General features: G+C 26.7%; 2 protein-coding genes across 2 annotated transcripts; both read left to right on the forward strand.

Annotated features, from left to right (window-relative positions):
* The first annotated feature begins 10,026 nt into the window (after positions 1-10,026).
* Positions 10,027-13,964, forward strand: LOC130974844 (sugar transporter ERD6-like 16). The gene is made up of 17 exons (XM_057899685.1): positions 10,027-10,398; positions 10,479-10,541; positions 10,764-10,853; positions 10,935-10,994; positions 11,073-11,138; positions 11,226-11,367; positions 11,471-11,535; positions 11,637-11,729; positions 11,937-12,017; positions 12,120-12,204; positions 12,279-12,325; positions 12,424-12,486; positions 12,582-12,641; positions 12,791-12,844; positions 12,953-13,012; positions 13,382-13,496; positions 13,639-13,964. The coding sequence occupies exons 1-17, from the start codon at positions 10,228-10,230 to the stop codon at positions 13,761-13,763; spliced, it is 1,440 nt and encodes a 479-aa protein (XP_057755668.1). The 5' UTR covers positions 10,027-10,227; the 3' UTR covers positions 13,764-13,964.
* A 6,636-nt stretch (positions 13,965-20,600) lies between these two features.
* Positions 20,601-22,721, forward strand: LOC130974430 (uncharacterized). Its single transcript, XM_057899317.1, has 2 exons — positions 20,601-21,507; positions 21,586-22,721. Exons 1-2 carry the CDS (start codon positions 20,601-20,603, stop codon positions 22,719-22,721), a joined length of 2,043 nt encoding a protein of 680 aa, XP_057755300.1.
* The last annotated feature ends 34 nt before the right edge of the window (positions 22,722-22,755 follow it).

A 22,755-nucleotide genomic window follows, 5' to 3' on the forward strand; every position in this document is an offset into this window, starting at 1 on the left:
GTCTTTTAATGCGTTATTTAATTTCCAAAGCGCTACACTCACCGTGAATTATGAACGACTCCTCTTCCTCTTCCTCTTCCTCTTCTTCACTCACCGTGAATTATGAACAACTCATCTTCATCTTCCTTTTCCTCTTCCTCTTCCTCTTCTTCTTCTTCTTCTTCACTCACCGTGGATTATGAACAACGCATCTTCCTCTTCCTCTTCTTCTCCTTCTTCTTCCTCCTCCTCCATGTATTTCTTCGTTATTCTCTTTGCCTTTTCATTAGTTGTTTTATTTGCGTTTATTACTGGTATTCTTGCTTCGTTTTTTTTCGATTTTCATGGTTTCTGAAATCAAGCTTTGAAATCGTTTTGAAGATAATGAAACTTCAGAAATACACCCAAACGATTATAGAAAATACACCCAAACGATTATAGAAAATACACCCAAACGATATTTCTTCGTTATTCTCTTTGCCTTTTCATTAGTTGTTTTACTTGCATTTATTACTGGTATTCTTGCTTCTTTTTTTTTCGATTTTCATGGTTTCTGAAATCAAACTTTGAAATCGTTTTGAAAATAATAGAACTTCAGAAATACACCCAAACGATTATAGAAAATACACCCAAACGATATTTCTTCGTTATTCTCTTTGCCTTTTCATTAGTTGTTTTACTCGTTTATTACTGGTATTCTTACTTCTTTTTTTTCGATTTTCATGGTTTCTGAAATCAAGCTTTGAAATCGTTTTGAAAATAATGAAACTTCAGAAATACACCCAAACGATTACAGAAAATACACCCAAACGATTATAGAAAATACACCCAAAGGACACTTTATGCATAATTCAGAACTCTTTCTCTTTCTCCTCCTCATATTCTGCTTCTTCTTCTTCAAAAATGATTTCAGAGCTTGATATCAAAAAATAATGGAAATCAAGAATAACGAAAAAAGAAAACAAAGAGAAAAGCACGTAAATGAAGAAGGAGAAAGAGAAGGCAAAAAACGAAAGAAAAGAAGAAGAAGAAGAGGAGGAAGAGGAAGAAGAATGTGCAGCAAGAAGAAGAAGACGATGCAGTGAAATTGTGCAGTAACGGTTGAAGAAGGAGAAAGAGAAAGTAAGAAACGAAAGAAAAAAAGAAGAAAAGGAAGAGGAAGAAGAACGTGCAGTAACGTTCAAGCGCGTTAATATAATAACTTGTAAAGACTTGTATAAAAAAATGCTTGTATATGGAGAATTTCTCTTTTTTCAAAACGTATTATTATCCACCTAAAATCTGTTCAAATAAATCAAGTTTTTAATAAATTAAAAGGAAAGAAACTAATTTTAAGGATGGAATATGCTTTGTGATGCGGATCTTAAGTTAATCAATAATTAGAGTTACTTAGAATGATCATGGACATAGTTGACCACTATTAATAACATGTTTGAATAAGATTCTTCAAAGCTTCCGTCCATTTTGTGAAGCTTGTAAATAACTAAATACACAACATATAGATTTGTGCTGAATATTTGTAAATTGCAAGTATCCGGATTCATTTAAATTAAATATGTAGTGAACGACTCTTTCCTTCCATGTAGGATTTTTTCACATACATAAACATTAATTAGAAAATAAAATAGTAAATTCACAATATAAAAATAGCTATTTAAATTTTAATAAAAAACTTTAAAAGGTAGAGTATCTTTTTTTTTTTTTTTAAAGGTGGATACCACTAATGAAAACACTAGCATCTGGCATGGATGAGATACGTATATCACAGGTACAAATTCAGTGGTCCTTGAAAATTACTGGCATTGTCCTTAATTTAATTTAATAATTTATTCCAATACTAAGGTACAATGATGATTCACATACAAACATATGTAAACAAATAATTTTTATTAATTTATTATTGGTAGATAGGTTTGATGGTATGAAAACCTAACCTATACCAAAAATATATAGGTTCTCAAGATAATGTTGTTCTATGAATTCTTGTACAAACACATTGAGATGTTTGAATCAGTGGATGAGAAATTAATATGATTAAACTTGGCTCGCAATTCAATTTCTTTTTTCGATAAATTAAGTAGTCTAATCGGAAAATATGGGAAGTAAGATACCATAACTATCATAATTAATAAATATAAAATAAAATCTCTATTGTTAAATGTTCTCTATTCTCTAACTAATAATCAACTTAGTTATAAAATATAATATTATATTATTGCTCCTTTGATGAAGCAAAAAAACATATTTAGAATCTATTGGGTGTATGAAAATGGTTTTAGAATATCGTTAGATTATTTTTTAGAGAGATATTTATTTTTATATTTAATTATTATAGGATTGATGATAATATTTTTTTAAGATATAATAAAATCTAAGAATTTTTTAATTAGTAATAATAAGAAATTTTTAATTTTTTTAAACAAAAAAAATCTCTTAATAATTAAAATACACACTTGATTAATATGTATAAGTAATAGACAAGAGTTTTATTTATATATCTATTGTACATAGTAATTATAATTTATTATGTACATAAATTATTGTGAGTCTTCTATTATCAATAGATACAATGTTTTAAACATGCACCATTCTTAAAGAATTATTTCTCTTAGCCAATAAATATAATATTTTAAATATATATCATTTTTAAAAAATTGTGTCTTTTAACCAAATAATATTATGTATCATTATTATAATTGAAAATATATAAACGATTGATAACTATTTATTAATATTATTAATAATATTAATTAATCAAATTTATAAATATTTTTAAAAATGGACTGAACAGCCATATTGGAGTAGATGTTTGAATTTTCTTCGCTGTCTTTCATAAACTTTAGAAAATATTATTAGCAAACTTGAGGCGAAGACGGTGCATACACAATACAACTAGTATAACATATTATATAATTAACTGTTCGTAAGTTGAATTTAATTTGCATTGAAATGAAGATTAAATAGCTTTTACACTTATTATTATTATTATTAAAGAGAGAAAAAAAAACATTGTAATCTATATGACAACATCTAACATAATGATAACATTACATTTTTTTTTAATGAACAAACCAAAACTTTCATCCAAAGAAACTTAAAAATTTTCACTTAAAAAAACTTACTTGAACCTCATATTTAAGTCTAAATTTATCTTTGTTTTAGGTATCACCTCGAAACAATTAGAATGTTACTATCTTAATTATAGTATGTTCAGTTGCTAATAATTTTCTATCAAATTATTGGCTGATGCAACAACATATAATTAAACAACTTTATCTAATATCAATTCTATCTGCTAGATAAATTAATAAAAATCTAGCGAACAACAAACTAATAAATATTTTTAAATTATATTTTATATTAATTAATTATTATTAATAATTATTTAAATTTTAATTTTTTAAAAAATATAAAATTAATTAGTTAAAAATTATTTACTTATACTTTTCCATCCAATATTAATGACACCTCCATAATATGGTGCACAGTTAATTTTTTTTCCCGAACATTTATGCATATATGCTTCACATATATTATGTATTAAAAAATAAGATGTATATACTAAAAAATAATTATTAAATTAATCATTATATATTTATATATAAATATATAAATTTAATTTATTTTTAATTTATATTTTATATTTTAATATATATTTTATATTAATAGTTAATTTTAGTATACACCTAATTATAATAGTTGAATTTTCAAATGCAATCATTATTACTTTCATTCTAATTTTTTTCAAATGAATTATAAAATAACTGCCGTCCAAATTCTGTGGGGAAGAACATGATGTATGGCATTTCTCCTGTCCTAACACATATATGGAAAAATTAAAGGTTACTTTAGAACCAAGTGGACAATATATTTAACCGGAAAAGCTAGTATGTAAACATCATACTATGATTTTCTATTAGGTTTTGACATTTTCCAAGAAACATGGTTCAAGATCGATCAACATGCTAATACGGACAAGATATTGCAATATTAATACGATTAACTATATATTATATAGGTATCGAAAATTAACCACCAATTAATTAGTGTATAAAAGTATATATAACAACTTAATATTCATATTCATAATCAAATTTTATGGAGGGTAAGCAACTAAAATTATTTTCGATTTTTGAACGTACATACAAAAATATTTACCATTTTTATTAACGATAAAAATGTTCTCAAACATTTTAAAACGCGAAAAAATTTACATTAAATATATATTCTCAAAATATATTTTAGAGATTGAATTTTAATATGATTTTTTATAAGCATGATTAGAAAAATAAGATATTTATATTCTTAAAATTTGATAATTTTATGTTAAATAAATTTTTTTATGATTTATTTTTGTTAGTGGTCAAGAAAAAATGAGAAAAAAAGAACTCTAAAGATTAAAATTTTATTTAATTTTTTATATACATTCTAACTAATTATTCAAATATTTCTATAAAATTTTGGATCAAATGTATAAACAGTTTGCTAAATAAAAAAAATTTTAGGTATTTTTTTTTGCGTTTTATAATATTTTTGTTTATTCTAATTGTTTTATTTCAAAGCAAAGATATTCACGGAACAATTTGTCCTATTAAAACATTCACTATCAAAAAATATTGAATTTTCTTTCTTTTCGGATAGTCCTAAAAGGAGAAAGATATCTCATTGGTACAAATCTTCTCTTTGTTTTTCAAACCTACAGAAAGTTATAGACAGAATTCCAAAAAGTCAAATTTTTTATAATTTCAATACCACATCTTTTTGTATTTACTACGAATCCCTTGTTATAATTGGAAAGATCTTGCAACAGGCCATCCAGCATATAATTCATTCAAAATCCTTATTAAAATCAGAATCAAATAAAGGGAATCTATTGCACTTTTTTAGTGTATGATGAAACAAAGAAGAAAAATTTTGGTCGTCAAAGACCAACGATCATGTAGCCTAAATGATGCAACGGCTAGCTTGTGTCATGGAGATTTGTTTTCATACCATTCATGAAGAAGATCAAGTCTTATATATGGGAAATTTATCAAGGATGAGAGTAATCTTTTCGTGTAGATCATATTGAGAAAAATCAGATTTTAATCATTGTGTTTTGAGTGTGTTCTTCATCTCGTGTCTAAAAATTGAGTTTATTAAAGGAAACCAAAGACAAAGAGAGCATTCACACAAAAGCCATATATTTATTTTGTTTGAAAAGTTATATTCAAAAGTGTGCTTGGTTGAGTACACTTAGTTTCCTTTAATTAGGTTGAATTAGCATTTAGGTGTTGAATTAAACCTTAGTTAACTTAGGGTAGTACAAGAATATGAGATTTTTTGGAATTGGTGACTGTAATTCGATTTTGATTATAGTAAAAATTCTACCATTATTGTTGTGGAGATTGGATGTAGATTACATTGTACTTTGTGGCCAAACCAAGACATATCGTGGTGTTACTCTTTTTCTTCCCTAAAATCTGTAACTTCCAGTTTCGTTTTGTCTCCTACCGCAACACAAAATAAAAACGCAAATAATCTCCTAAAACCTGTTTTCTGCACAAGTTGTTCTTTAATTTAAAAAGTGATTTCTTGATTCAACTCCCTTCTCAACTCACTTGAGAATTTTCAATTTTGAATATATTTTTGTCCGTATAAAATATAGAGAACATTTTTATTAACATCTTAAAAAATCAGAAATAATTTTAGTAGTTTATCCTTTTATTGAAAATAGAATTAAACTAGGTTTATATTTATAATTTAACTTTATCAACAGTTTTATTAAATTATATTTATATTTTAATTAAATTATAAATAAAAGTACAAAAAAAATTAAAAATTGATTTAATTTTTGTGTTCACGAAAATTTTATTTATTCTATTATAAAAAGTTATTACACTCTTCTTAAAAAAATTGATTATTCTTGTTACAATAAGGATGTGTGGGATCTGGACTTTATGCAAATAATAATATTATAGAGTTTAGGACGAGGCAAGGAATACTTGAAAAGACTTCAAATGTTAAGTAAATAAAAAATTAGGATAAAGTATTAAATTATTTTGTTTCTTAAGGTTTAAAATGTTTTATTTGATTTTAAAAAAATTTTATTTAGCTTTAATGTAGTTTTATTGTGAGTTTAAAATTAAATAATTAACGGAATGTCCTACATAACAGCAATACAAGAACAAGATCGATAATTTAGAGAATAAGTACAAACTCTAGAGACACAAAATCAAACGTGAGTACATCAATATATTTATTTATCATTCTTTTTAGTTCCATAGAAAATATTTCATTTAAATTGTAAGAAAAATTATAAATAAATATATTGATGCATTTAAGTTTGATTTTGTGTCTCTGGAATTTATACTTATTTTCTAAATTATCAATTTTATTTTTGTATTGCTGTTATGTAGAACATTCTGTTAATTATTTAGCTTTAATCTCACAGTGTGACTACATTGAAACTAAATAAAATTTTTTTGAATTCAAATATGACACTTTAAATTTTAAAGATCAAAATAAAATTACGTCCAAACATAAAGGACCAATTTAATACTTTATTCTAAAAAATATGAGCCTATAGAGAGATTACGAACTTGAATGATTAAAGCTACTTAAGGTAGGTATTTATAACGTAACAGAGAGTTTGAAGGTTGGATTTTGAGGGCTTTAAACGCTTTTTTATTGGAAATCTCTATGGTACTGATAGAAAATTTTTTTTCTTACATGTTGATGGTGTATGTTACATTTTAGAAGCTAATGGATGTTTTTACATGTTAATTTTTTTTTGTAGTCGTTGCAGATAAGATCAGCAGTTTATAAAAATAGATCTCATACTTCAGATAATTTATCTTGTAAATGAGTTTGACAAGATAATATTAGAAAATTATTAAGAGTTGATAAAAAATTGAATATAAATATTAACTAAGATAGGAATATATTATTTTAATTTAAAGTTGGTGGATTGTAAATAATTTTAGGATAGACTTAGGAGAGTCATAGTAAGGTAGATCATGTAAAATTGGTGAAGGTAGTGATGGACTCGATCAGGTTGTTGGTAGTTTTGTAGGATCGAATAACAAAATTTTTATGGTATAAAAAAAGGACTTGGGTCGTAGTTTTTTTATTTTGGCTTGTTAGGCCTTGGTGTATTCGTTTAAAAGATTGAATTTAACCAACACAAGTTAGCACAGATAGATGAAGGTCTGTGTCTTTTAACTATTTCTTTCGCATTCGATATTTATTAGAGGATAAAAATAGAGCTTGCTTGCTTAAAAGAATCTCCACTTTGTCTCTCTACAGTATTTGAGAAATTAGTCATTAAACTTTCAATTTGATAGATACCCTGATGTAAATAAAAAAAAAAGATTGAATTCAAAAAATATCTAGGTCCGTATTCATATTAGCTAATATCCAACAATAATATGTATGTTGGCAATGTGTAAAAACAAAAACTATGAAATAATTAGTCCATGACTAATATAACAATCAAAGCAATTCACCACATCATTTATCTCTCAATCCTTGTCTTCTACAACTACTTAAAGCTATTGTAATCACCACAACTCCAAAACCTAATATTTTTCAGAAGAATATATAATCATACCTCAAAAACTAAACTTCCATAAAATCTTAATTAAAAATTTACTCTTAATTAACTACAAAAACAACGTAAATGACGGGACCCACGATAAAACTATTGTAACCATATAAAAAAATTTTATAAGATTTTTTCCATTCTCAGACCCATTGAATTGGCTTTGGTTTTTTTTTTTTTGGTCGGTATTGGCTTTGGTTCTTATTTACATAAATTTCATAGACCCAACAAGGCAACAACTGTGTCAACAAGTGTCTTACATATTCACGTAATAGCCCATATCAAGTTCACCTTCTAAAGTCCATTGCACAAGTAACATAGATTTAGTAACAATATAATAAAGCAAGTGTCGGGAGTTCGAACTCCGCCTTTTGCATGCAGCAACCCATTGGTCAGCGACAGACCCTTAGATGGAGCTCAAATCCGCGACGAATTAGTCCTTAACCTGTCGGATTGGGGGATACCATTTGGGTAAACAAAAAAAAATATAATAAAATAATATTTTTTAAAATAATTTAATATTTCAGACTTATTTAATTAACATTTCATTAATATTTTATCATGATCCACTTAACATCTATTACAATGCTTGTTTAGAGACATTCTAAAAAGAGATTGGACTCCAACTACAAATACTATCACCAACAGCACACAACAACTATACCCAAAAAATAAGATCGAAACGACATGTGTTTTAGATTTAACCATGACACACACCATTTAACAAAGAAGATGAATCTTACTTTAATATCATAGAATTGTCTTTATTTATTCAGAGTTCTTTCTGAAAAGTGGCTTGAATAGTAATACTAATTTAGAGTTAAATTATGTTAATAACTATCATATCATAGAGTTTGAAGTAATTAGTTTGCTCCCGAAATCAGGTCGGATATTTTATGTTAGACAAATCTGACTTGATTTATTGATCGAAACAAGAAGATTGAACATTTTGGTATTTTGAACTTAATTGGTTGGATTTTCTTGTAAGAAGACTTATTGAATCGAATGCATTTTGTGCTAACGGATGATTTTGAATCATTATCAAAATAATTAGGTTGTGAGAAAGTTTAATTATTTTATTAAAAATGTAAAATACGCAAAAATATATTCAAAAAATAATGACTTATGATATTCATATACAGCATTTTGATTCATTGTAAACATACAGAATTATTAAATTAAGTTAGGTTGATTTAGTGGTTAATTTATTAGTTTGTTTAAATCAGTATTGATTGTTTAAATTTTATCTTGTGCATGTAACAATTTATTAATTAGCCACAAACCAATAAATTCTTAAATAAAATTATGATCGACGACAGATTAATTTTTAACTTGTTAAATTAAGAGATATGGTAGGAGAAAAAAATACACGTATAAAATTATTATTATATTCAATAAACATTGAATACTTTTAGAAAGCTTAGCTGTCATTAAAAAAATATGTATTACCATGTGTGTGTTCAGCAAAAAGATATTATAAAAAATTTAGGGGCTAATAATTTTATTAAATTATAGTCAGTATGTAATTAACAAAAAAAAAATAGATCATTGAATGAAATTTCACATCAATCTCACACCATTAAAATTATTATTAATAATTATTTAATGACTACAAATATTAAAAGTTATTGATCCTCTAACACTGCTCAAGATATTATATTGATGCAATGAAACCTCCAAGTTTGAATCATAAGTACTAATTCGTTTTCTTAATGCCTCATTAATAAACAACCAAACAAAAATATCTGCAACTACCCTCCTGGTTACATAATATTTTTTTATTCCTAACACATGCATCACTATTCCAAAACCTGATATTAACAATATATCTTGCATAATTACGAGAAATATTAGAAGACGAGTAGAATATATATTTTTTAATTATTATTTAGTTATTAATATTTAAAAATATAAATAAAAAATATATTGTTAAATTATTAAACTAAATAAATTAAATTAATAACTAAAAATAATAGTCAAAAAAATAAATTTTACTAGTTTTTGAATTTTCTTTATAATTATTCCATAAATAAATGAATAAATAATGATTGATCACGCTTGCCGCGTGCGTAATGTATGTATGTATGTATGTATGTATGAAAGAAGCTAAGGTGGTTGATCCGAGTAAGAACCACGTAAGCATAGCTAGATGGATAAAGAATCCTAAAGACCAAACTATATTCAATATTTGCAACTTGCATTTCTTCTTTTCTATATATTTAGGAATACGTCAGAATTTGCTCTGTCATTCTAACCGCTACCACCACTGACAGCTTCTATCCCACGTGATCTTATGTGTTTTTAACCCTTCATGCAATAATCAATTCAATCTTTTATATATTCATTTTAAATTTGATGCAAGCACGTAGTGACGTGTAAAATTGTTATTTATGCAATAATTGTTATATATACATATTCAGTTAGATTAGAATTCATAAGGCAACTAAGTGTTTTACAAACGTAACCAAGATTGATAGTTATATTCAATTGTTATACCAAGTTGAGTGTATTATATATTTCACGTTGGAAAGTTGTATAATCCTATCCAACATAATAATAACAATGATGGCGAAAATTCAATATAAGTAGCATTCTATTCTTTTAATTTGCATGCTGTCTCTTTTCAACAACAACTACTACATACTACCACATTCTTTTTGTTTGAGATGGCAATTGAGGAACACAAAGATGTTGAGAGTGGTGGTGGTGATTTGCAAGAACCGTTTATTCAACATGCACATGATATTGGATCAGATCATGATGGATCCTCCTCCATTGGGATGGTTATACTTAGCACACTTGTTGCTGTTTGTGGTTCTTTCTCATTTGGAACTTGTGTATGTTCAATTAACCTTAGCTTAATTAAGTACTAAATTTTTTTAATTGCATGTTGAATGATGAACATTATGTGGATCAGGTGGGTTATTCAGCACCAACTCAAGCAGCTATTAGAGCAGATCTTAATCTCTCTCTTGCTCAGGTTAATTACTTATTATCAATTTCCCTTTTTATATATATCATAAGGTGGAAACTCAAGTGCAGTCGACTTCACGTAAAGTGATTTGACTAAATTTTCATCTAATGGCCCTCAGTTATCAACTTTACGTGAAATCGATTGTAGCTGAATTTTTACTATATTATAAGATGAAACTCATGTGCAGTCGATTTCACGTGTTAATAATTTGATGTAAAATGGTGGCAGTTTTCGTTGTTTGGTTCATTAGTAACGATTGGAGCAATGCTTGGGGCTATAACAAGTGGTCACATTACTGATTTCATTGGCCGCAAAGGAGTATGTATATGCTTAATTAATATCTTCAATTCAAGTACTAATTAATGTTAAGTTTCTTATTATTGTTGTAATTACTTACAGGCCATGAGAATTTCATCAGGATTTTGCATTACAGGTTGGATAGCTGTCTTCTTCTCCAAGGTAATTAATAACAATAATTCCATTTTCTGCATCACACAAGATTATTTTTCATATTATAACATTGATAATATAATGCAGGACTCTTTCATACTTGACTTGGGAAGATTTTTCACTGGCTATGGAATTGGAGTTATCTCATATGTGGTATATATATTACTACAATGTTCAAATAATATAGATCTTAGCTTATTCATATATATATTAATATTAATGACTAAGAAAATGGAACAGGTTCCAATATATATAGCAGAAATAGCACCTAAAAATCTTCGTGGAGGACTTGCAACAACAAACCAGCTTCTCATTGTGATTGGATCATCAGTCTCATTCTTAATAGGAAGTGTTGTAAATTGGAGACTACTAGCACTAGCAGGTAATTAATTAAGTAACGACATCGTTTAATTTATTCAAAATCTTGCTTTAGTTGTGAAGAAAAAATGGTCTAATTCTATTGGCTTTGTTTGCAAATTTTGAAGGCTTAGCACCTTGCATTTGCTTGTTGATTGGTTTGTGTTTCATTCCAGAATCTCCTAGATGGCTGGTAATAATTAATTAATTAATTAAGCATTATTATATACAATAATAATAAGAAACCAAGCTGTGAAATGAAAATTAATTAAAATGAGCATGATTTTCTTTCAGGCAAAAGTTGGGCGTGAAAAGGAATTTCAACTTGCTTTGAGAAGACTTAGGGGTAAAGATGCTGATATTTCACATGAAGCTCAAGAAATTCTGGTACTTAGCTTTCAATATTATAATCTCTGATCATAATAAGAGGCTGATATCCAATTAGTTGCTGCCATGTAAGCAAGAGTGGTCTTTTTGAGATACTATTTTCGCTTACATGGTCGAATTTGATTTGGCGTGCGTCAATTTAAAACTATTTTACTCTGACAGTGTATGCATACGAATTGAGTCGAACAAATTTGGTGATTTGAACAGGATTATATTGAAAGTCTTCAAAGCCTTCCAAAAGCTAAGCTATTGGATTTGTTCCAAAGCAAATATATGAGATCTTTAGTTGTAAGTAACATACTATTTATTGCAGAAACTTAGTCACAAAATGTAATTAAATTGGTCAAATCAAAGGTTTCTAAATTCTAATAGTTTGTTACATAATTTCAGATTGGTGTTGGTTTAATGGTATGTCAACAAGCTAGTGGAATCAATGGTATAGGATTCTATGCATCTGAGACTTTTGTAGCTTCTGGTAAGTAATGAGAAGAACAAGTAATTCTGTTTCTTCATATCATGTTCATTCATCTATGGTTTGATTTGTTGCAGGGCTTTCTTCAGGAAAAGTTGGTACCATAGCCTATGCTTTAATACAGGTAGTTGATCACTCTATACAAATGCTTCTAAGTTCTAAGAAAGTAATCATATACCTACATTTTCATGTATGAACTTCATTTGTTACAATGATTCACAGGTTCCATTTACAGCATTGGGAGCAATACTGATGGATAAAACTGGAAGAAGACCTCTTATAACAGTAAAAAAAAAAATCTTTTTTTGTTAACACTCAGTTATATGAAATAATGAGAATCAGAAGTTTGATACTTAAACTAAAGTTTTATTTGTTCACAGGTTTCTGCTAGTGGCACTTTCTTAGGCTGTTTTATTACTGGAATTGCTTTCTTTCTTAAGGCAAGTCTATATATATATATATATATATATATATATATATATATATATATATATATATATATATATATTTAATTTAACTATAGATATAATGTGCATATATTTTATTATTCAGTTCATAAATTTTATTTTTTGTGACTCAATGAATTCAGGGTCAAAGCTTATTGCTTGAGTGGGTGCCAACATTAGTAGTTTCTGGTGTGTTGGTGAGTTTAATTTTTCCCCTTCAATTAAATTTACAATCCTTAAGCTTATTATTTAGATTCAGATTTTGAGCTGAAAATGATTCATCTATTGGTTTTTGTTGTTATCAGATATATATTGCATCATTTGCAATTGGAATGGGATCAGTTCCTTGGGTGATTATGTCTGAGGTATGTATTATAGTTAAGAGTTTAATAACGGATTTTTTATTTTTATAAATTAAATAAATGTAATAATTACCAAAATAGATAATTTAAAAAATATTTATTGAAATAAATATCTCTCTTATTTTATTTATATTGTAAACAAGATAATTTTGCATGTATCTCGTTTACAGTGTAAACGAGATAAGACAAATGTATGCAAGATACATACGTAAATAAAATAAGAAAGGAGTATTTATTTCAGTAAATATTTTTTAAATTATTTATTTTGGTAATTATTATATTTATTTAATTTATAAAAATAAAAATTCGTTTAATAAATAGTAGAAAAATTAAGAAAATATTTTTTTTCTAATACAATATGTCACATTGCAGATCTTTCCCATAAATATTAAGGGAAGTGCTGGGAGCTTGGTAGTGTTATTGACATGGCTTGGAGCTTGGATAGTTTCATATACTTACAATTTTTTAATGGATTGGAGTGCTCCTGGTAAGTAACATTTCTATAAATAACATTGTGTAGAAAAAAAATCAATTATCATGAGTTATTTAATTTATTTTTAATTTATATTTTATATTTTATTATATATTTTATACGGATGATTAATTTTGTATTATTATCTTTTGGACAGGTACTTTCTTTTTATATGCTGTTGGGTGCCTCTTAACTATTGTATTTGTAGCAAAACTAGTTCCAGAAACCAAAGGAAAAACACTGGAAGAAATTCAAGCATGCATTAACACAGAGGAAAAGTAAATTAATTAATTAATCAAGAAAGATGAGATGAATTAGATTCTAAAATTGTATTGTTCTTTTTTACATCCATTTTGTCAATAGGATCCCCAAAGAGTAATAGATGAGTTGCAGTATTGTAACGAATAGTAGTAGTAAATATGTGTTCATTAATTGTAAAATCTACTTAATATACTAAAACTGGGTTTTCCCCCTACTGCTAAAGGTGACGTGTCGATCTCTCATGCCTCCGTTTTCTCTCCAAAACGAAATATTTTTTTTCTATTCTAAATTATTTTATTGCAATTATATTATAATTAATACTAAATGAATAGTATATAATTATACAAATTTAGTAACATATCTTTATTATAATTATATCAAATCAATATTTAATGCACTATTAAACTACTTATCAATTATCAATTATAAATACTTTTAATAATTTTAATGATAATAATAATATCAATAATAGTAATAATAATCTTTGTTACCCGTATATCAAATAATTTTTCTAAATTATTTTATAAAAAAGATCTTTAATATAATTATATTATAATATATAATTATACTAATTTAGCAACATATCTTCATTATAATTATATCAAATCAATATTTAATGCATTGTTAAACTACTTATCAGTTATTAATTAAAAATACTTTTAATAATTTTAATGATAATAATAATATCAATAATAGTAATAATAATAAAAAATATTTGTTACCCGATTCACGTATATCAAATAATTTTTTTAAATTATTTTATAAAAAAGATTTTTAATATCATTATATTGTAATTAATATTTAATTAATAATATATAATTATACTAATTTAAAAACATATTTTCATTATAATTGTATCAAATCAAAATTTAATACACTACTAAACTACTTATCAATTATCAATTAAAAATACTTTTTATTCAAATTATATTCCGTTAAATTATTTTTGATACATAACAAAGATTAGGAACATATGTTCATTATACTAATTGATTATGGTTAATAATTTCATTAAAATTATTCATTATTGTTCCTAACTGTATTCATCATATATTTCAATCTATTTTGATTCACATTCAAATTATTGTACTAATCTTCGTTCCTGGATATGATGAAATTAATATATAATTATACTAATTTAGGAATATATATTCATTATAATTGTATCAAATCAATATTTAATGCATTATTAAAAATTACCTTAATAATAGGTAATTTACATATTTATTTTTGTTTTACTAAAGTCTATATATAGTGTTTTCCTGTTGTACACGAATCTAAATTTGAGAGTCAATTCATAATTTTATATTTAGTATTTTTTTTTACTACTTCATAGAATAAGAATGTATTCTTCGTTTTTTATTGAAGTTGATCCTTTTTAAGGTACAATTTATAATTTTTTATAATATTTTTCATATACTCATTATATGATATTATTCTTTTGATAATTTTTTATTTGTTGTTATTCTAAGTTATTCTTATCGTCTAATATTTCAGTTCGATTGTCTTTTGCCACAATCGTTTACAATGCATCACATCCATGAAATACCTCATCGAGTTGTCTTCACTGATTCGGGTTCCAACTACATGGATGTAAGTGTTCAAAGAAGAGGCAATAGTCTCTACTTTACCGAAGGATGGTTGGATCTACTCACCTATTATGACCAACCCAATGGAATGTGGTTAAAGTTAGATTTCTTAAGAGGAGCTCGATTTTTGATTGAGGAATTGCATCCACGGAACTTTATAGGGCAAGTTCAAGTTCTATCCCCTCCATGCTTTTTACGTCTGCCTGAAAATCTTCGAAGTGGAGCACATAATGAAATTGAATTCCCTCAGTTTCAGTTCAGTTTTGCTAAATTCGTGACAAATTCAGATATGCAATTTCAACGATTGGTAATATATTTAAAATTTCTTAGTTTAAACTGTTCATTATTAGAATAATTTTTTAACATATTTTGATTTTTTTTTCAAAAATTACCAACTTTTTTTTGCATGCATGCAATGCCATTGAGGGGAATAAGAGTTAGTTTGGTTTCTCGGTGTGCCAATTCTATACCTTGCCGCATTGCATGGATAGCGGATGATGAAGCTTATCTAACAAGAGGATGGTCTGAGTTTGCACGAATTCTAAATATTGAAACTTACGATGTTATTTCAGTTGGTTGTCGTTACACGAATGATTCTATACTATACGTGACTAAGAACTAGAATAGGTTCAATATTGTTTAGGTAATTTGGTTTCACTATTAGTATTTGATTAAATTATAATTATAGAATTTTAAATTATTGCATCAATTTATATATTACGATTATTTTTTGTGGATGTGCTATTTTTAAATAATTTAATACAATGAAGTAGTGTCCAATATTATTAAGTTTATTTTTATCCTTTATTTCTTTATTTGTATTTTCATTATATTTGACACAAAATAAACGTACACATATATTAAATCGTTGACCTAAAGATAATTTATTTGTCAATAAAAACAAATTTTATTTATAATTAGAATAAAATTTATTTACCAATAATCGATGGCAAAAGTTGAAATTCACCCGTGTTTTAAATTGTAATTTATCGAAAATTTATTTAAGACAGCACGTGATAACATATTTTGAAAATAAGATAAATTATAATGTTAAGATAATTTTATATTTATAATTATTGTTTTAGATAATTATAATAAATTTAGATAATATAAAAATACAATATAATCGAATATAAAATAAATCTAATCGAATTTTATATTGTTTTATATTACTTATTTCCCTAATAATTTCTAATTTTACATTTTAAATTGAAATTCTAATTATAATATTAGTTTTAGAGAAATTTAATTAACCATATAGAAAATAATATACTAACAGTTTTAGTATATTATCTATGGCAAGCGAAATGATTTCGTCAGATTTTTTATTAAAATTGAAATTATAAATTGTTTAAAAAAAGGTTTATTAATAAAATTACTAATAGTCATATTTTTATACACATGATATATATTTTTTATATATTATTTTAAAAATATAATAAAACATGAATAATGAATGAGTATGTTATTTTTTTTTACTAGCTAATTAATGCAAAATTGAGTACCATTTTTTATTCGATTGAGGTCATATTCTGATTGGTGAAAGTTTCAATCACCTTAATTAAATCCTGTCTTTGTGCCCTAACTTATACAGGTAGTAATATGTTACATATTATTTGGTATATCTAAGTAATTATTTCCCATAGTGGAGATGTAAAAAATCATATTAAGATTTATTACCAAATAATTAGTTGATGAATAATAGTAGATTATATTATTTTGGGAAAGTATTTTCATTATAATTATATCAAATCAATATTTAATTATGACAAAATATGTTAATTATAATTATATCATAGAATTATAATAATTACGATATTTATGTTATATATTTTAATTATTTATGTACGTAAATAAAATAGAAATCAATCAAATTAAATTATCACGGTAAATAATATGTTGTATATTCTTACGATAAATAATTCGTAGATAAAATTTAAATTACACCCGTGTCATATAATCATAATTTATTAATTGGTATAAAATAAAATTAGTAATAATCTAAATAATTATATCTTAACAAAATATAATTTGAAGTAATAGAATATTTTGTTAAAGGTAAATCAAATGAATAAGATTGAAAATTATATACCAATGAATAAAATTGAATAAATCAATGATTTTGTACTTTAATTAAGTAATTAATGCACGTGATAATTTTGTACTTTAATTTCGATAATGATTTGTAATAAAATCATTGATTAATTACGATAATGATTTGTAATAAAATTATAATTTCGATAATGCTTTTATTACATTTGCTAATACACGTTCATTATTTAGTAAATCAATAATTTTGTACCTTAATATTTTGACAATTATTACTCAATTAACCAGTTAATTGAATTAATAATAACAATTTTTAATTTCAAATTTTGTATATTAAGTAATTATTAAAAATTGGGTAATAACGATTTACACAAGAAAATCATTGATAAATTCAATTAACCATAAAAAAGATAATATAATAACGGTTTTAGTATATTATTTAGAGCAAGATAAATTATTTCCTCAAATTAAATTTTATATAATTATAGTAAATCTCTATAATTAAAGCAATATAAAACTGCTTCATATATAATAATAATATTATACATATAAAATTAAAATTGAAATTAAGATTAACAAAATAATTTAAATATTATTGCAAAATCATATCGTTTATTTAAATTTAATGTCTATTTTGAAAATAATTTTAATTTAATAAATATATGTATTAGATTATATACACGGGTAATAATTGATTTTAAATTAAATAAATAAATAGTTTAGTAATATTTAAAAAAAATAAATTTAATTTAATAAATATTTATTACCCGTAAAATAATTTCAAAATAATCGCAGTGTCTTATCAACATAGTAATAAAATAATTTAAAATCATAATTTTCTTTTGAAAACCATTATTTTATTATATGAAATTGAAATTGAAATTTAATAATTTCTATTTATATAATTTTTTTCTATTAGTATCAAGTATTTCCATTAAAAATTCATATCATTTGTAATTAGTGTGTATATATATATATAAGTCGTAATAGTCAATTATTATTAACTTAGGACAGCTATTTATTAATTTGTTGTTTATCAAATCTCTGTTAGTCTGATTTTATATACCCAATATGCCTAAATAGGCTAAAGTACAAATTTCCTCACTGACCTCTTCTATCCACACATGATTTGAGAAGCCTGATTGCTCAAATAGAGTTCAGCGTCTCAGTTCTTAATTAAACTCACATTTGGTAGCATTAAATTAAATGAAATGAATTTGGCTAATTGTGCTGCCTATTATTCAAATCGTCAATATTAGGTACTTAGATACATGAAAACTGGACCCATCAGCAGGCCCGTTATTACTTAGATACATGTTAGGCACGTTAATTTTAAAATTCACATGAATATTGTTTTAATATATTAAAATTTTAATGTGTCTAATATAAATGAATCTTGCTATAAATATAATATGTTTTAATATATAAAACATGCTATTTTGATAAATGGATCAAATGGTAAATTGGTATATGTCTAATTTCAAAATATATCATAGAAAAAAGAGGTTTATACTAGAACAGTTCATTTTTTATTCTATTGAATCTGTAAAACACGGGCATGTATATCTGGCATGTTATTTTAACAGCAGCAACTAGAAAATTACACTATGTGAAAAGCGTTGCATGGTTTGTAATGAATTATTTAAGTGGTCAATATTAATAATAGCGGATATGGGTTAATTGGTGATTTGGCAATTTAATTATGCATGTGTTTTGACTTCTGGTGGCTCTCATCCAATTTTTTATTTTATTTTCACTCTTCTATTTTCTCTTTTGATTTGTTTTATTAATTCTATTTCTCCTATGATACTATAATATTCGTTTGTTTTCTTTTTAACTTACTTTCAGATTTGGTGAATAAAAAGTCTCCTATTCCTTTACTCTCAAATGAAAACCCAAGACGTGGACGTGAAAACATAATTCAAACACCAATATTGGTAACAACTAATTCAGGAAAAAATACTGATAGTATAAAAAATCGTGATGATCATCGTGGTAATAATCAGTGTTCTTCGAGTCTTCAGTCAACTATTGTACCAGCTTTTGAACATTTATCAAACAGGTACATGTGAAAATTATATAACATTAACTATTTCAATATTTCTTTGCTATTTTCTTATTGGAAAAACTGCTAATGACATTAGGATAGCTATTGAAAAGACAATGATCCAAGCTTCACAGGTTATAAAGTCTGTCACAAAGAGTGGAAATGAATTGTTTAGAGAGTCTCGACATTGCATTAGTGAATCATCAATTCAAGCATGCGGAAATTCTAATATTGATCCTCTTAGAGATTATGAAGGTTGATATCTTTGTTTTTTGCTTTATTTTCGATAAAGTTGGAATTAATTTCTAATCTTATTTATTTCTGCAAAAAAAAGTGAGAATTTGAACTTTTGTTATTATATTGATATACGTTTATCTCAATTCAATGATCGAAGCCGTTGATGATATCAATTATGAGCCAGAAGATATTGAAATATCACATGGGTACCATGGTCTAAACCCAATAGATGAAGAAGGTATTGATGTATTCTCTTTTTTATTTTAAAATCTCTTGAATTCTGGACAACAATTAACTGATGTTATAAATTCTTTAGATACATTGAATCTTGGAGATCCCATATACCAATGTATACATTGTCAGGCCTTGATGTGGCTAGATGAATGCTTGGAAAAGTCAAGACGTAGCTCCAATCCTATATTTTCTTTATGTTGTATGGAAGGAAAGGTTGAATTGCCTTTCTTAAAGCATCCACCTCAAACGTTGCAAGAGTTACATAGTGGAACGGACAAAAAAAGCATATACTTTCTTAAAAACATAAGGGCTTTCAACGGAATGTTTGCATTCACTTCTATGGCAGGAAGAGTTGACCATTCTATAAACAAAGGTGGTGTACCTCCTATCTTTCGCATTGGAGGTCAAAATTATCACCGTATTGGCAGTTTACTACCACCGGAAAGTGAGAAACCAAAATTTGCCCAACTATACATTTATGATACTGATAATGAGATTACAAACCGCATGGAATCATTTAGGTAATTGTTCGACTCACGCGTGTAATTCTTCTGTTTCCTAATTTTATCTAAAATGCTGATTATAGTAATATAATATAATGAGGAGTTAAATTCTCATGCGATCTTCTCGAAGCTTGACAAATGAGTTAAAGTTCTCATATATTGTTTATTCATTAACAGGTCAAACATCAGTGCATAATTGATGGAAACTGAAATTGTTTCGTCCTTGAAAGTCATGATAGATGAAAATAATGTCCTAGCAAAGGCATTTCGTTCAGCACGGGATAGATTCCAATTTGATGGGTCTGCTGATGTTAAGTTACGATTAATAACCAGAAGAAATACTGATGCAAGGACATATAATTTGCCAACGGCATCTGAAGTTGTTGCACTGATAGTTGGAGATATTGACGAGAGCGGAGTTAATAGGGATATAATAATTGAGACAAAATCAAGAATCTTGCAGAGGATAGAAGTATCACATCCAATGTACCTTGCTCTTCAATATCCTTTGTTGTTTCCATACGGTGAGGATGGTTACAGATTACATATAGCTACTTCTTCTCGACCAAATGTCAGGAGAACTCAGAAAAGATCAATAATAAGCATGAGAGACTTCTTTGCATACAGACTTCAGAGAAGGACTAACGAGTCTCAGGTCCTTTTGCGGTCAAGAAGATTACTGCAACAATTCATAGTAGATGCCTACACTATGGTTGAGTCAGAACGGCTTTTATACTTACGATTGAAACAACCAAACTTGAGGCTAGGCAAGTTCAAGCAATTGCATGAGTGTATGGTTCGTGGTGAAACTAATGCCATTAACACTGGACAAAGAATTATTCTCCCAAAGAGTTTTACTGGTGGTCCAAGGTACATGTTCAACAATTGCAAAGATGCTTTTGCAATATGTAAATATGCTGGATATTCAAGTTACTTTATCACTATGACATGTAATCCAGAATGGAATGAGATAAAAAGAGAGGTAACACCCCAAGGACTCCATGCAGAGGATAGACCAGACATCTTATGTAGAATATTCAAGTTGAAGGTTGATAAATTAATTAAGGAATTGAAGAGAGGAACATTCTTTGGAAAGATTATTGGATGTAAGTATAACTAATCTTCCTACGAGTTTTTATTTACTCTATCTATATTATCTACAGTTAATATTTTTAAATTTGCAGATTGTCTAACCATAGAGTTTCAGAAAAGAGGTCTACCTCATGCTCATCTTCTTTTATTCATGCATCCGGAATCAAAACCACGAACTGTTGATGACATAGACAAGGTTATTAAGACAGAGATTCCAGATAAGAAGGAAAATCCAAAATTGTATGCTGCTGTTGAGAAATATATGGTTCATGGTCCATGCGGTCATTTAAATAGAAAGAGCCAATGCATGATCAATGGTAAATGCTCAAAGTTTTTTCCCAAGGCATTTCGAGATAGGACAATTATTGACGAAGCAGGCTTTCCAAGATATCAAAGAAGAGATGATGGGCGAACTGTATCAAAGAAAAATATAGAGGTTGACAATTCATTCATAGTTCCATACAATCCCGACCTTCTTCTAAAATTTGGATGTCACATCAATGTTGAGTATACTTGCCAAACTTCAGCAATCAAATATCTGTTTAAGTATCTTCACAAGGGTAATGACAGGGTGACAGCTGCATTTTATCAAAGCAATGAATCTCAGGTAGATGAAATACGTAATTATTATGATTGTAGATATATATCAGCATGTGAAGCTGCATGGAGATTGTTTGGTTATCCTATTCAAATGAAGGAACCAGCAGTAATAAGATTGCCATTTCATCTTCCTGATGATATGCCAATTGTCTACAAAGATACCGATACAATTCAGTTAGTTGTTGAGACTTCTTTTTTCAAGGAATCTATGTTGATTGGATGGTTCAAAGCAAATGAAGTCCATAATGATGCCAAAAATCTGACTTATTCTGAGTTTCCAACAAAATTTGTTTGGAATGGAGAGCATCATATGTGGACTCATAGAAAGCAAGGCTATGCCATAGGAAGGATATCTCATATACCACCAATGAATAAGGAAGATTACTATCTAAGGCTACTTTTGAACATTCAAAAGGGATGCACGAGTTTCAGTGATCTAAGAACAGTTGATGGTGTCGTTTATGACTCCTTCAAAGATGCATGCTATGCTCTAGGACTGTTGCAGGATGACAGAGAATTCATTGATGCAATCTCTGAAGCAGGAACATGGCACTCTGCAACTTTTTTAAGGAGACTTTTTGTTGTTTTATTAACATCAAATAACATGAGTAGGCCAGATTTTGTTTAGCAAAAGACTTGGAACTTTCTCTCTGATGACGTAC

This window comes from Arachis stenosperma, chromosome 4 (assembly GCF_014773155.1).
Source record: "Arachis stenosperma cultivar V10309 chromosome 4, arast.V10309.gnm1.PFL2, whole genome shotgun sequence".
Taxonomy (NCBI): domain Eukaryota; kingdom Viridiplantae; phylum Streptophyta; class Magnoliopsida; order Fabales; family Fabaceae; genus Arachis; species Arachis stenosperma.